The 16,100-nt window shown below is 36.5% G+C and overlaps 2 protein-coding genes across 3 annotated transcripts in view; both read left to right on the forward strand.

Moving 5' to 3' along the window:
* The window catches only part of LOC126968803 (organic cation transporter protein-like), a 46,313-nt gene extending 34,252 nt beyond the window's left edge, over nt 1-12,061 (forward strand). The window contains exons 3-6 of one of the 2 annotated variants that reach the window (XM_050813916.1): nt 1,920-2,175; nt 3,187-3,849; nt 8,776-8,957; nt 9,744-12,061. In XM_050813916.1, coding sequence (XP_050669873.1) covers nt 1,920-2,175; nt 3,187-3,849; nt 8,776-8,957; nt 9,744-9,908 — 1,266 coding nt within the window. In that variant the 3' untranslated portion in view covers nt 9,909-12,061. The remainder of the gene's footprint in view (nt 1-1,919; nt 2,176-3,186; nt 3,850-8,775; nt 8,958-9,743) is intronic. The other variant, XM_050813917.1, reaches the window with a different exon arrangement.
* Nucleotides 12,062-12,934: 873 nt separating this feature from the next.
* Nucleotides 12,935-15,772, forward strand: LOC126968827 (uncharacterized). The gene is made up of 2 exons (XM_050813976.1): nt 12,935-13,995; nt 14,753-15,772. The coding sequence occupies exons 1-2, from the start codon at nt 13,822-13,824 to the stop codon at nt 15,521-15,523; spliced, it is 945 nt and encodes a 314-aa protein (XP_050669933.1). The 5' UTR covers nt 12,935-13,821; the 3' UTR covers nt 15,524-15,772.
* The last annotated feature ends 328 nt before the right edge of the window (nt 15,773-16,100 follow it).

Raw genomic sequence — 16,100 nt, forward strand, 5'->3', positions numbered from 1 at the left:
ATTCCAAAACAATAGTAATCCAAAAATTACAATAATCGTAACTAGAATTAGATTAATTAATTAGATTGTATAAAAATACGCTATTATTTTTATACTTTTTAGTGCATATTACATCTATTGTTTTGGAATAGTATTTTTGAAGGCGTTTGTTTTTTTGTTAAAATAAATTATATTATGATTTTTAGTAAATTTGAATTTGAAATTTTTCAATGCAGCAATGAACGTAAGCGCTTTGCAATTTGATTACAGACAGTTAGAAATTCTGCCACAGATCGCACTTGTAAGTCGTTAAGGAGTCCCATTGATCATCATATTCGACTACGACAATTCTTGACCATAACTATGTTATGGTAGATGACTTCAATATCCGGATAGCATAAAAAAGATTTGGCAGAGTATCGTTAATTTGCTCCAAAGAGTTGAAGAGTTCCATGACTTTGTTTCATCCATGGATACCGTAATCAGAACTTAACCAAAACTCTTACCAAACTATCTTTGAAGTATTCTTTCCTATAAAAAAAGAATAATCGAAATCGATTGGCGCGATATTGAGTTACTCGTAAATTTATCATCCACTTTGCTATACGTATGTATTTTAAGACTTTTATGGTTTTCTCATGGATGTCAGTGTCAGATCAAATAGACCAAATTACAATGGGACCACACGGAAAGCACCAGCTTTCAAATAAAGAATTATCAAAATCGGTTCACCTAGTCGAAAGTTTTGAGGTAACAAATATAAAAAAATACCGACGAATTGAGAACCTCCTCCTTTTTTGAAGTCGGTTAAAAATGTTCATAAAATGAAAACTACTGGCCTAAACTATATCAAATTTTTACGAGACTAAATGGCAACTATTCCGTATCAAACTAAAGAAGAATCACGTAAATCGGATCATAAATTTCAATGTAATCGGTGTACATACATAAAAAATATACCAATTGAATTGAGAACTTCCGCCTTTTTGAAGTCAGTTAAAGACTGAACTAATAATTGCTATGATCTGCAACGGACCATTAGTCTGTTACCACAATGTTTATGTTGATTATTGTTCATTGTTCATGATTTATAACAAATGGCAGTTCATTTAATAGCAGTATGTACTACGGTAATGAACGTTTGGTTAGCCGTGGCCCGTGGGTTAACCGATACAGACTGTATTTGTTGCACTCATTTATAATTTCACTGCGGTTTTTCGCCGCGTCCTCAATTGAATGGTTAAATAAATCTTATGAATCGATGTTTCAAACGATGTCAACGTATTATGAAGTATTTATCATGCTATTTTTTGACCAACAATCGCAATCAACAATAAAATTCATATGTGTTTTTATTTCACTCATTGAAATTCTAATCTGATCTTAATCCTTATATTAGCTATGATATTATCCCTCCAAATGAGAGGAAATCAAAGGACGTTTGTTCAATTACATCGATAGGGACAAATTAATCTAGGGAATAATGACTACAACCTTAAATATATTTAAAATATACATTATGATGCCAGTGGAGATGCGGGCTAGATGGATGCCACAATGTGTTTCGGTTTGTAGGGCGCCGTAACGAGTGGAAATACTGGGCTACAACGGTTAACATCTTGTCTCAAAAAATCGACACCGCAGTGCCGCTCAGGTTTTGGGTTTATAAAAAGCAAGGCGCATTACCAAGTTGCATCATTTGCGTAACTACAAAAAAATTTCAAAAAAATTGGTCAAACAAATAATGGTATGGAACCTTATTAGTTTTCTCAACCTGTAAGACGTCCCCAATTCAGTTCACAAAGAGAGTCAGTATCAAAATGGAAGAATCGACGCTTATATGTTATATATCAAATATTATTTCATGAAAAACCTTGTATGCAAGTTTGTTTGTTGCATTAATCAATAAAGTGATTAAAAGCATTTTACTTTAATTTCAGTTCAATCTTGGATGCATAAATTGGAAAAGGACATTAATAGGCACTGTTCACAATGCAGGTCTATTCGTATCTCTGCCCCTCACTGGAATTATATCGGACAAGTATGGGAGGAGGCTTGCTCTCTCAATTGCATCTACAATGAACGGAATATTCGGATTCATCAGGTCTTTCTCCACAAGTTACACGATGTTGCTAGTGTTTGAGTTCTTGGAAGCTGGGTTGGGAGCAGGGGCGTACAGTACTGCTTTTGTTATTGGTATTAATATCAACTTCATTATCTATTATAATAAGAACCTTTTTGTTAATGAAACTATCTTTTCTTAAAAAAAATACTTTTAGAAAGCAGATACATATATTGCCAATAATTCTAGAGTTAATATTGACTGAGACTAATTTAAAACAGAATTTTAAAAAATACTTTTTAAGACTTGAATGACCACCGATCAACTTATCGTGCTTAACTTTTAATTCATTCAAGTAGTTTTACTTTTATTTGTATAATTATAATGTATAGCTAAGTTTCAAACGATTGTGAACTATTTTTTCTTTTATTAATTTAACTCTGTTGGTGTAAACTTAATTTAGAAATTGTACAAACCTCAGTGGTTTTTATTGCTTTGAAACCGCAATGTAAAATTTGTTTTTTTATTAATAAATATATAAAAAAGAAGTAAACGTTCCTGTAAAAACTATTCAAGGCGTAGCCAGTATTTATATAGGATATAATACTTACAATGTTCCATCCGTCTTTTGATTTTACTAGATATTTTACGCTAGATAAGAGATTATAGAGAAGATAACTAGATTATTTTTATATGAAGGGAGACAAACCGGCAGCAGGCTGAGATAACGGAAATTAAAAACAGCTGCCTATGGATATCAGCAATACCAGAGGACACGAGACAATAATATGTTGCCAACCTTTGAGATAGGAGAATATGATGTAGTCTTGAAGGTCCCTTTGTCGTTTCTGATCAGGCATACAGAAGCCGGTAGATTCACATTGAACTTTCCGAGGCAGAATGACACTAACGTGATGCGAGTGGAATCGCATTATGATGTAATCATCGGTCGTGAAAATCCTTTGCAAAACACTTCTTATTTATCATCTTTTTGTCTTTATTCATTTGTCAACTTTAACTTAAAACTTTTAATTATGTTCCACATATCAAGGTATATGGTTAAGTTTACATGTTATTTCGATACAAAAACATTTAGAAAGTATTCCATCTAAATATTCAAATTAAACGGTTTTATTTTGTTACAGCGATGGAGTTAGTTGGGCCTAAAGGAAGGGTTTTCGGGAATACCCTTATAAATGCAGTTTTCGTCATGGGTCTCATGTCACTAGCAGCTCTTTCTTGGAGACTACAAAGCTGGAGAAATCTTCTTCGTGTCATTTACTCACCAGCTATCTTGGTTCTGTCATACCTCTGGATTCTTAATGATAGTGCCAGGTGGCTACTGAGTAAAGGACGGCACAATGAGGCAGTAGCTGTATTGAAAAAAGCAGCCAAAATGAATAAAGTTAACTTACCCGAAGAACTTCTTATGCCATTACATGAATTAGATAAATTAGCTGTTTCCGATCCAGATACAGATAAATTTAAAGAAGATGCTAATAATGAGATTCCAGTTAAAGAAGAATCTGTATTCCTAAAAGTTATGAAGTCCAGTATTATTAGAAAAAGAGTGGCTGTGTGTTCGTTTTTGTGGATGACGTGTACGTTTGTGTATTATGGGTTGTCGATAAACTCGGTATCTTTAGCTGGGAGTAAATATGTCAACTTCATCTTAGTTGCATTTGTAGAGATTCCAGCGAACTTTGTGTGTTTGATTGTTTTGGAAAAATTTGGACGAAAACGAGTGTTGATAATTGCGTATGTGTTAAGTGCGTGTCTGTGTATCGGTCTCTCGTTCCTGCCTCAAGGTTTGTATATTTTTAAGGAAATTATATTTTGGACCAATAATAATTGGGACTGTTACTTTAACAGCCAAAGATATAACACTATCTACTATAACTCTTCAAATATTTTTTGTTAAAAAGGAGCATTATTTTAAATTAGTGTATCGGCGATTTTGAAATTCTGTGAATCTTTGGCTTTTAAAGTGAAAACTTCTTTCACGGCGTTGAGCACTTTTCTTGGGATGGGTATAAAATGTTAAACTCACGTCAAGACACGTGACCTGATCGAAAATTCATAAGACAGTCGTTGGAATTATGTATGAAAGATTTATACTTTTAAGTACCTAATTACAGTTCAGATATTTGAACTTGATGATCATACGGTCATTTGTCAATCAATGAGAGCAAAATTTAAAGAAATTCACATCTTAACTGTTGCTTCTCAATATATTCATGATAATGTATGTTCATAGGCACATAAGTGAATTTTCTAGAAACTGTCATAACCATAATATTAACACCAGGAACAGACATAAACTTATAATGCCTACTACTTTGCTAAGTCGAGTTACTAAGTCTTTTGTGGGGCGATGTAACTATATGCTTTTACAACAAGATCCCAGAAAATGTTCAAAAAAAAAAGAATTTCGTTATTCAAAAGAATTGTAAAAGGTATGTTAAAGGTTACTATAACATAAATGACTTTTTTAATGATACCACAGATTGGGAATGGAGCGACCGCCCTCAGGCTATTAAATAATAAGTTTAATAGTATAATATTACTTTGTAAACATATTTTTTTGATAAAAAAGGGCGCTTAGTTCATTGCGCTCATTCTTCCAGGTCTAAGGCATTCGATTTGGAATGGGTGGTTGTTTTTGACTTTCGATAAGTGATGTCACATCCTATTTTGAATAATAATATTTTAATTTGAATTTGAATCATTGTTATTGCGAAGCCGAAACACCGCGAGGTCGAGGGATCTAATCTCAGCCGTGAAATATTTTCACAGCTTAATTACTTGGTTTTTAAGCCTTGTCATTAGAGAAGACTCTACCTAAGGCGATAGTTATACTTGTATTTCTTTGTTCTCGTTGTCTATTATATTATTATTAATAAGAGTTATGACTTCGCCGTTAAATAAATCTATCTCAGAATCTGCTATAAATACTGTATGGAATGATGATGAAATATCGTTTTAAGCACCTAATTACGTTTCTCAAAGAGGTAACACACGTCGGGATGATATCATAGATATTTGAAGTGAAAACTTCTTTAGCAGCGTTGAGCACTTTTCTTGGGATGGGTATAAAATGTTCAACTCGCGTCAGGACACGTGACAGTCGTTGAAATTATGGATAAAAGTTGATTTTTCTGAGAGATAAACTTTTTAATGTAAAATAATTGTAAGTTTTGAAAAATCAAATTTTTATTTATTATAAATTGTCATATTTGTGTACTGTGTGAATGTTGTATGTAGCCAAATAAATCCAAAAGCAATCCGTGCGAAATTATTCCCTAACCATTCCATAATTTAAATTCCAAAAAATGCACAATTCGTAATGTCAACGACGAATGTAAGACCACAGTCTATTATTTTGTTTATCATTTTCTAAAGGTGGTTACCGTGCTCCTTAACAAAATCCAAAATATTTGGCATGTGGCCTCTTGAAATTCATTGCAAAGTGATTCGGTTGTATTTAATCTTTAAAATTTAAACTTAGAAGTCTGAAGTTATGTCTATGGAAAGCTTTTTTATGAAACATACTGGATCTATAACATCATCCAACTATGTGACCTTTGCACTAACCTAGTTATTGAAATTCTGCAGCAAAACTATGAAAACTGTTGTCAATGTCAGTCATTTAATTCAAGAGTTCACTCTTGAAGTTTTTGAATGCTTAACTTATATTTGTGAAATATAATAATAATAAAATTTTATTTCAGGCATTAGCCCATATAAATCACCAATCACAATACCTAATTAAAAGCAACATCCCAATTTAAATTACATTAAAATCAAAATGTAAACTTAAAATTAACATTGAACATTAATTTAAAACTAAAATCAAATTCTTACTTTAAATTTAAATCGAAATGCAAAATTAAAATCAACAATAAATATAAACTTAAACTTAAATCAATTTCAAAATTAAAATCAAAATGTATAATTTAAATTAAAATCTACAATTAATTTAACATTAAAATTAAAATCATACGTATAATTTAAATTATCATCAACAGTTAAATTAACATTAACATTAAAATTAAAATCAAAACTAAAATAGGTTACAAATAATAAATTAGTAAGTACTGTGACTAAACCTTATACTACGGCCTACAAAAGGGGGGCCTTGACGTGACTCTTCTTTAGCCAATTCCAGTACCCCTAGAGAGGGCTATCTAGCTTGTTGGTCCACGTGCTGCCACCAACCTGCACATCATAGATGCGCACGTTTGCGTGTGATCGCGTACAAATCATCCACACTAGCATCCGCACACTTTGCTGACGAACTGCAGTATTGAGGTTTTCTCAGCACAGGCCTCATACACGTGGAGGCTCATAGGCCCGCTGTGTACAGTCCGTTCACAGACACGCATACGAAGATCGGCAGTAAGCTCTTATCGTGCTTAGAACGTGTGCCCCTGAGTTGACGCCGGTGCTAACGCGTTTATTCCGGCACTCTTATTCCAAAGGCGTAGTCCCTGACTCATGGAAGTCAGCCCTTGTCCATCCGATCCAAAAAAAAAGGAGACAGTTCGGATCCGGCAAACTACAGACCTATTGCTATTACCTCCCTGCTCTCCAAAATCATGTAGAGCATAATTAGCCGTCAGCTCTTGGTATACCTAGAGGGTCACCAGTTGATCAACGACCGACAATACGGCTTTCGCCATGGTCGGTCGGCAGGTGATCTTCTGGTATACCTAACACATAGATGGGTTGCGGCTATTGAAAGCAAGGGGGAAGGCCTGGCAGTTAGCCTGGATATAGCGAAGGCCTTTGATCGTGTATGGCACAAGGCGCTCCTCTCTAAACTTCCATCATTTGGGCTTCCCGAGAGCTTGTGCAAGTGGATCTCCAGCTTCCTCACTGGGCGCAGCATACAGGTCGTTGTCGACGGACATTGCTCGAACCCGAAGCCCGTGAATGCTGGAGTGCCCCAAGGCTGTGTGCTATCTCCTACGCTGTTTCTTCTGCATATCAATGATATGTTGGACACCTCCAACATTCATTGCTATGCGGACGACAGCACTGGTGAAGCCGTATACACAGGCCATGCAGGTCTCTCTCGGGAAATCGTCGACCAGTGCCGGGAGAAACTTGTGTCTTCTATCGAGTCCTCTCTTGAGAAGGTTGCGGAATGGGGTAAATTGAACCTTGTCCAATTTAACCCCCAGAAGACTCAAGTTTTACCACTAAAAAAACCCCATTTGTCGTATCACCGCTCTTTGACAACACTTCCCTAAATGCCTCGCCTAGTATCGGAATACTGGGTCTCGAAATCTCGAGGGATTGCCAATTCCGTGGCCATCTGGAGGGCAAAGCCAACTTGGCTTCAAATAAACTGGGCGTCATTTAAAATAATAAGGGTGTCGTCATTAATAATTAATAGAGCACGGCAATACTTCAAGCCGGCCCACATACTAGCGCTCTACAAAGCGCAGGTCCGGCCACACATGGAGTATTGCTGTCATCTCTGGTCTGGCGCACCCCAGTATCAGCTCAATCCATTTGACCGCGTGCAACGCAGAGCAGCTCGAATTGTCGGGGACCCAGTGCTCTGTGAACGGCTGGATCACTTGGCGTTGCGTAGAGACGTCGCTTCATTGTGTGTCTTCTACCGCATTTATCACGGGGAGTGTTCCGAAGAAGTTCCTGTTTAACCTAATTCCTGCCGCCGAATTCCACCTTCGCATGACATGCCACAAGTTAGGATATCATCCTCACCATCTGGATGTGTGGCGGTCCTCCACAGTGCGGTTTACAAGGAGCTTTCTTCCACGTACTACAAAGCTGTGGAATGAACTTCCTTTTGCGGTGTTTCCGGGACGATACGACATGGGTACCTTCAAAAAAAGCGCGTACACCTTCCTTAAAGGCCGGCAACGCTCCTGTGATTCCTCTAGGGTTGCAAGAGAGTGTGGGCGGCGGTGATCACTTAACAACAGGTGACCCGTACGCTCGTTTGTCCTCCTATTCCATAAAAAAAAACAAGGTTAACTTTACTTGCGTCGTACAACGTGTAAACCTGCGGACCAACATGTTGCCTCTAACCGACAGGGCCCGACGCTCACGTTCAATATCACTATTATCGCCCTGGTGTTCATTAACTATAATAATATGTCCGAGGTACTTGAACCTGTTTCAAGGAGATTCCACACATTTCAATATATGGTTTAACATTCACTGATCGATTATTTCTTCCAAAAACCATAAATTCTCTCTTGTTAGAGTTGTAGCTGAGTCCATGCACCTCCGTACTCTTCGCAGATTTTGAGCAGCCTTCGAAATATATCTTCTGTAATAATATTGTCCCGCTGACAGAATTACAGTAAATTTTAAATACACCACACACAAAATTTAGTTTTATGGTGAACTCCCAGTTCATCAGCTACGTCACATCTACTGATACGCCGATCTTGTTCTACTTTCCCAAAAATGGAGTCCATTTTAAACGTAACAGAGCCACTAAAGCGAGGTGCAGCTTTGCCACAGTTGTATGTCACACGAGTGACTCAAAGTTTTTAAATCTTTTAAATACTGAATTTACAGTTTGATGTTGTTTGTGCTATCCACTCTATGTTATGTCTTCTAGAGAGATAAAACTCTTTGGGTGACAGTTTTTTAATCAACATCAATAATAATTTTAAAGGAACAAAAATTGAGAAAAGTGTGCCTTACTATCGTTTATGATTGTACTAAATTCTAATTTGTATTTCCATTAGGTCAAAAGTGGTGGTCGTTAACTTTGTACCTGTCCGGCAAGTTCTCCATAACGGTGGCCTACAGCTCGGTATACATCTACGTGTCCGAAGTATTCCCGACCAGTGTGCGCCAATCCTTGCTGGCTGTCTGTTCCTCTCTGGGCAGGGTGGGCAGTACACTAGCGCCACTTACGCCACTGCTGGTAAGTTTGTCCACTGCAAGAGATACCAAATTAAAAAATTTACATAAAACACTTTTTAAAGGATAAAAACGCGTGTGTATCCGTTATTTTACATTAGATTTTTGCGTAAAAGTTAAATTTTTATTATTAGTTAACCCGTTAACGTCCACCTCATAACGTGCTCTGGAAAGCTAACGAAACGTCGGGTGTGTAACACTCGCGTTAATCATAGAAAAGACCAAATTTAAAAAACTGAAATTGTTTTTTAATTCATATATTAAGCCTAAGTCTACAAGTCTACCGGCATACATAGACATATTATATGACTATCGTTTGAATTTTTTAATCTATACCCAACCCAAAGCTGGTACATTATTGCATTGGTATCTTAACTATAAATCTTCAATAGTTATTACAAGAAACCATTCCAATCATATCAGCTTGCAAACGGAAACAACCGAATCAAAATTGATTTACGATGCCTTAGACAGACACTTCCTTAAAGGCCGGCAACGCTCCTGTGATTCCTCTGGTGGTGGCGGTGATCACTGTACACCTCGTTTGTCTTCCTTTTCCATAACAAAACACAGACAGATACACTTTTTACACTTATAACAACCAATTCTGCATCAGGCCTTAGTATAAAATTGAAGTGTCTGCTTGTTATTTCAAAATGACAGCCTTACCACTGGAAAAAAATACTACTTGTGATATTTATGAAATAAATATAAAGAACAGGCGCAAGAAATACAACCCTTAAGCTTACTCACTGCAAAAACTATGTCAAACATTAAAATTTTCTTTCAGGCGCAATATTACGACAACTTGCCATCAATATTCTTCGGAAGTATGGCGCTGGCAGCTAGTGTTCTGGTGTTCTCGTTGCCGGAAACTATTAACGTGCGTTTGCCCGACACCATCGAGGACGCTGAGAGACTGTCGCAGAGAAAAGTGAATAAGGATAGCGCTTAGCCGTTTGACCTTCGTTGCATCGCGCAACAAAAAAATTTTAAATATTGGAAGATCCATTGCATTTAGATTTTCATTATTATCGTCGATTATTAATGATATTACGATTAATGTTGAAAAGCTTTTTTCGCTGATAAATAAATGGGATATAGCTGGGCTTGTTTTCTTGGGCAGTGTTTCGCGTAATATTATATTATTTTTAAATGAAAGAGATTTAAGTACTTACATGGAAACTAATTACAGCACAACCTATATTCCAGTAGCTAGTATAGAGCACGTATTAAAACAGAAAGTATTTCAGATTCAAAGACCTCCAGTTGAATGACACTCGAGTCATATAAAAGATGTTTACAAATTGTATAATGTATATCGATTCTGTTCGTACTGTGCGCTCTATAACTTTAATCTCTTTGATACACATTTATTTATTTAATTATTAATTTGAGTTACATTGTTAACTTACCGCCGCTCCTCACAGTCGTTCCTTATCTTAATGCTAAGGAATACTTCTACTAAGGAGAGTTCTATCCCAGAGACGTCACTATTGGTTTCCTTAGCTAAGAAAACATTTAAGTAAGCATATAGCTGAACTTTCATTATCGATAAATTATTTGTGATACCAGTAAAAGAAATAATAAAACAAATTTATTTCTTAGCACATAAATTTATTCATAAACACTTATTTTTAATTGTTATTTTTTATTTTGATTTCCAGTTATATTGAATAGTAGGAAACTCCCTAATCGTCTGAAAACAACGAATAAAATAAACTGACCTGTTATTTTTTACTGTGATATCCGAAGCACCCGAAGTTCATTCAGTCATGTTGTGATTTTGTGTTTTCGGAATAGTTAATAGTTATATGATAATAATTTGCATGAAATTCATTACAAAAGATAAATACTTGTAAAGCTCGAGCAAATGAACGTGGCAGCCTATTTACAACAGGAGGTGGACCTTCTTCTGTAGGTACCTCCACAGACCACAGGGAGCTAGTTTTGTTGAACATGTAGGTATGATAAAACTCCTTTGCGTTTTAAAAAGAAAGCTTTACCTATTTGTTTATAACTATATTCAGGCTGCACATAATATTATAATTTGCGAAGTGAAAAATCCTTTCGATAGCGATGGAAGCCTTCTTCTCACTTTAGTTGAGGACGTATCTACCATACAGCCTCATCATATAGAAAATGTATGCACTATCTTTACTTTTAAAACTGAAATTTATTAATTGTAACTTTCGCTAATTAGCAACCGTGTCTTCGCCGGGAGCTGTTTTTCTCTTACTCCGGCTTAGAGGTGCGTTTTGCTGTCTTGAGAGAGAGCTGTATGGCGTTTGGAAGAATTCCTGTTTCTTTGTCAATTGCCGCTGTCAGCTCTGTTGCGCTTCTTTTCTCCATTTCATTTCGGAACACTCTCCTGCCGTACAAGTTAAAAAGAAACCCTACTGGGAAGGAGTTTCCAGAGTAAGTAGTACCGGCTTGTGGTTATAATCGCCATCATGCAATACACTCAATTCTGGAACTGAGGCGCCAAGTCCTTTAAATAAGGGCTTTCATGACACCGCTTTCCTCATGCATGTCGTCCGCCAAATAGGGATCTTATTTGCAATTTTCTTAGCTTGTTCCGAGGGATATATATATTGTGTAAGTGAGCATTTCTCTTCGCGCTACCCTAATTACTACACCCAATGCCTGGAACGAGTACTGTATTCGGTGGTAGGGATAGACTGGTGGATCACCCTGGCAGCTTCTTCTTTCGGCCGGGGGTACTCAATTATTACCCTGTGGAGCTCGCATCACACACAGGCTTGCTGCCGGTGACACTTGTGGGAGTTGTGACGAAAGTATTGATATTAATGTCATGGCGTGGGGTCTTTCTTGCCCCGCCATGCTACTACTGTCAACCCCGGCATGACATTGTACTGCTTCAACTAATACCTATTGTACTGTTTACTACACATATACCTTTAATATATATCATTTTTGTCCCTTCAAGAACGAATTTTAAAATAAATAAAAAATACTAACAGTGTTCAAAATATACAATTTATATCACAATGAAGGTTGTATGTAGAAATTATTTAGATATTTACTATGGATCAAATATTTTTAATTTTCATAACATTATTGCGAAATATACTTTTCACATTTTAACGTATTGTTATTTATAATTCATTATTAGTAGCCACGGCATGGATATTGAAGCTATAGTGCCTTTTCACATACATACAGTCACGGTATAGTGGCCGTGCCGTGAAGTAGAAATGTATGAGCTACAAGAATATATCACACGGCACGGTGACCGTGCCGTGACTGTGTCGTAGCGGCATGCTTCTTTGTAATAATGTATTCAGTTGTATAGCCTCGTTCATATGAATCCGGGCTCAACACGGTGACGTCTTCAGTCTAATACGTTGATAATAATACTGCGACCACCACTCACCGCCGGCCGACCGCAACCGTGTACATGTGAAATGGCACTCATTGTGAATATTTTAACGCATTGATCACGGGGAGTGTTCCAAAGAGCTATTACACCTTCCAATTCCACCTCCGCACGACACGCCACAAATAAGATATCATCCTCACCATCTGGATGATGGTGTTGCAAGAGAATGCGGCGGTGATTACTTAATATCAGACGACCCGTACGCTTGTGTGTCCTCTTAAAAACAAACATGGCAAATAAAAATCTCTCTTTAGTAGCTTATACACAAACGGTATTTCTATTATTGACATTTATATGTACTGCCAATACAGATTTTTTTATGCAACATATAGCGGACGTTGTGAAAACGGCCAACTTTGTGTTTGTGCTAGAAGGTACTTCTTATAAAACACCGCTCAACATCAATATGTAAATATCTAGTGGGGTACGTTTTGTAAGCACAATAATAATGATGTCTTATATTTATTGAATCAGGCGGTACTTTACGGGACTCCATAATTAATAATAATCACAATATTGAGTGTAAATTCCGCTTAGAAATGTCTTTAGATTGAATGATTTATTCAGTCTCAGCACGGCAGGTAATCTTCATACAAATTATTTCGACCTTAAGTCTATGGTTCACATATCTCATATGACAGTTGTTGTGACGACATTTTGATTTATCTATCAAACGTCAAAAACTAATCTGACAACCTTCAATCGTCGTTTCAAGTTTTCGACGTTATTATTAGTTTCAAACTTGATCGAGTGAAGTTTTTATTAATTACTTCCGTAACTTTATCCTCTCAATTTTCTAAGCTTTAATAGCCCTGCAACATGTTCAATAAGTGCTGTGTTGTAACCTGCTAGTAGACGAAAAGACGTCTGTTTTCATATGTTTCCAAAAAGTGAGATAGGACTCAAGAAATGGTTACAGTGCAGCTTGAGCTTCCAAGAAGTTTGTAGGCAGTTTGTGTGCCAAAATCATTTTGAAAAAATATTTCTTGCCTCTACATGCGATAGAACCCGCCTTTGCCCCGACGCCTATCCTACTTTGTTAAAGCCGCGTTGACACGATCAAAGTATCCTCGGACCGAGTGCCCTCGTACGAGTCTGCTTCATACGATTGTACACGGATACTGGTTTACACACACAGAGTTCACTCGTTTTCAATTAGTACTCAAGATCACAATTCAATATGGCACAGACGGATTTGTTGCTACAGGGTATCGGAGCTGTTGCAGACATATTAATCTAAGAGTTGGCAAATCATTACAAGAAACAGCAAAAGTCACGCAAGAGAAAAATTTGGACACGCAAATGGATTTTAAGGCGCAAAGAGAAAGGTACATCTGATAATTTTCTACGTGAAGTTGAAAAAGAAGATAAGGATACATATAAAAACCATTTAAGGCTCAGTAGTGAACAATTTGACTATCTATTGCAAAAAGTAACACCAAAGATACAGAAAGAGGACACTCTTATGAGACCTGCTATACCTGCACGAACCAAGCTACAAATAAGTTTGCGATATTTAGCAACTGGTGATTCTTTTAGTTCTTTAGAAAGCAGTTATCGGGTTCCAAAGAGCTCCATGTCCAAGTTTCTGCCAGAAGTATTAGATGCAATCTATGAAGGGTTGGAGGAGTACATACAGGTTAGTAACAATAACTAGTACTAATCGATTTTTTATTGAAAGGCAATCTAAAATTACAATTCTCAAACTTAAAACATTTAAAAAATCATTCTTCGGCTGTCTCGTTATTATTGATCCCTCCGATGCTTCTAATTGCTGCTTCTAATGCAGAATGTTGTGCCTCATTGAATGACGTTGAAATGTCTTGGGTTTCTGAATCATGTACCTGAACCTGAGAACCAAGATTGTTGAATATATGTTCTGGTATTTCAATAGTATATTCTGCTGCACTGCTTGATGAAGAGAAATTATTTTCCATGTACATACGATGAATTCTTTTTTGTTTTATTACCTGTAATATATCTGCTTGAACATCAAGAGCATCTGAGAGAGGCAGTTGTCTTAGCTGACTGGCCACATTTTTAGCAAAGTGTGAAAACTCGTCTTTAATCTCTCTGCTATTTAGTGTTTGGTTTTTTATGAACTGCAGTGTCTCGATAGATTTTTCAATGTGTGGAGGTAGCGATGTTCGTTTAAATCTTTTACGTTGAGGTTGAGGTTTAGCAAATGTTTCATTATTCGGATTCGACACTGCTTGAATATCTGATTCTGGTGATAGCTCTCTTGTTATATCTGGAGAAGGATGTAATGGTATATCTAATGAAGGCTGCAATGGTGTGTCTGGAGACGAACATGATGGTATGTCTGGTGAAGGATTAGGCGAAACAGCATCTGAGTCCGACTGTAAAAAAAATAATAATTTATTTTTCATTATCAGATCCCAAAAACAACTGAAGAGTGGATTTCAATTGAAAGGGGATATAACAATCGCTGGAATTTTCCTGGTTGTTGCGGTGCGTTGGAAGGAAAACACATTAATATACAGCAACCAGAACACACTGGAAGTGATTTCTATAATTATAAAGGTTACTTTAGTACTGTTCTTCTAGCCCTCGTTGACAGTAACTACTGCTTTACGTTCATTGAAGTAGGCAGCCAAGGAAGAGTTAATGATAACTCAATATTTAATAACTCAATATTGAAAAGAAAACTAGAGAGCGAAACACTAAACTTTCCTACTTGGGGAGTTATATTAGGTGATGAAGCTTTTCCTTTAAAAAAATATCTCATGAAACCTTATTCCCGTCGGTTGCCACTAACTACAGAAGAAAAGATTTTTAACTATCGTCTGTCCCATGCCAGGAGAACTGTTGAGAATGCCTTTGGAATAATGGTAATGAAGTTTCGTATTTATCGTACACCAATATATGTTTGTCCCGTTAAAGTTGACAAGATTGTAAAAGCAACCTGTGCTCTACACAACTGGTTAGTAAAGACATCAACACGTTATTACGCTCCTACGGGAGTAATGGATTCCGATGATATAGATGGTTCATGGAGATTAGAACCCAGATCCAGTTATGTTACTGATCTTGGAAATCATGGCAGCAATCATTACTCTCAGATGGCAGAGCAACGAAGGCAAAAATATAAAAATTATTTTGTTAGAGAAGGCGCAGTCCCTTGGCAAAACAGTCGCATATTTTAGAATAAGGAATAAGTACATAACTTTGTTAATATTACCTATTTAAAAATTCGTAATAAAAATACTTAATTGTGTACATCTAGCGTTTTAATTAAATAAAACACATTTTATTACCTTTGGCTACAACATAATGTTATAAAATTAAGGGTACTTACTACATTTGTAAATGTTTTTCTGCATTTCACTACATTAGTCAAAAATCGGTCAGCTATTTCAAACCATGGTAGTTATTATTACCTACTTACATAAACATCATCTTCATCATATTACTTGCATCTTCAGCCGAGGAGTTACAAGAGATGGTAACTGCTATGAATGGAGCTTTTGGTAGAAAGGGAATGAAGATGAATGTAAAGAAGACGAAAGTGCTTGAAAGAGATGAGGTAGTGGCAGACTGCAATATCGTGATTGGAGATGAAAAAATTTAACAGGTGAATGAGTTTGTGTATCTGGGTTCTAAATTTACAAGAGATGGAAAGTATGAGAGTGATATTGAAAGAAGAGTAAATGCAGGAAACATGGTGAATGGAGCTTTGCACTCCTTTATGAACAGTCAGAAGGTGTCTAATAAGGCTCGCTT

This window comes from Leptidea sinapis, chromosome 16, assembly GCF_905404315.1.
Source record: "Leptidea sinapis chromosome 16, ilLepSina1.1, whole genome shotgun sequence".
NCBI classification, from domain to species: domain Eukaryota; kingdom Metazoa; phylum Arthropoda; class Insecta; order Lepidoptera; family Pieridae; genus Leptidea; species Leptidea sinapis.

Coding starts and splice junctions, on each gene's coding strand:
- LOC126968827 (XM_050813976.1), top strand. CDS start 13,822: ATGAGACCTGCTATACCTGCACGAACCAAGCTACAAATAAGTTTGCGA. Junction 13,996..14,752: donor GGTTGGAGGAGTACATACAG/GTTAGTAACAAT, acceptor TTTCATTATCAG/ATCCCAAAAACAACTGAAGA.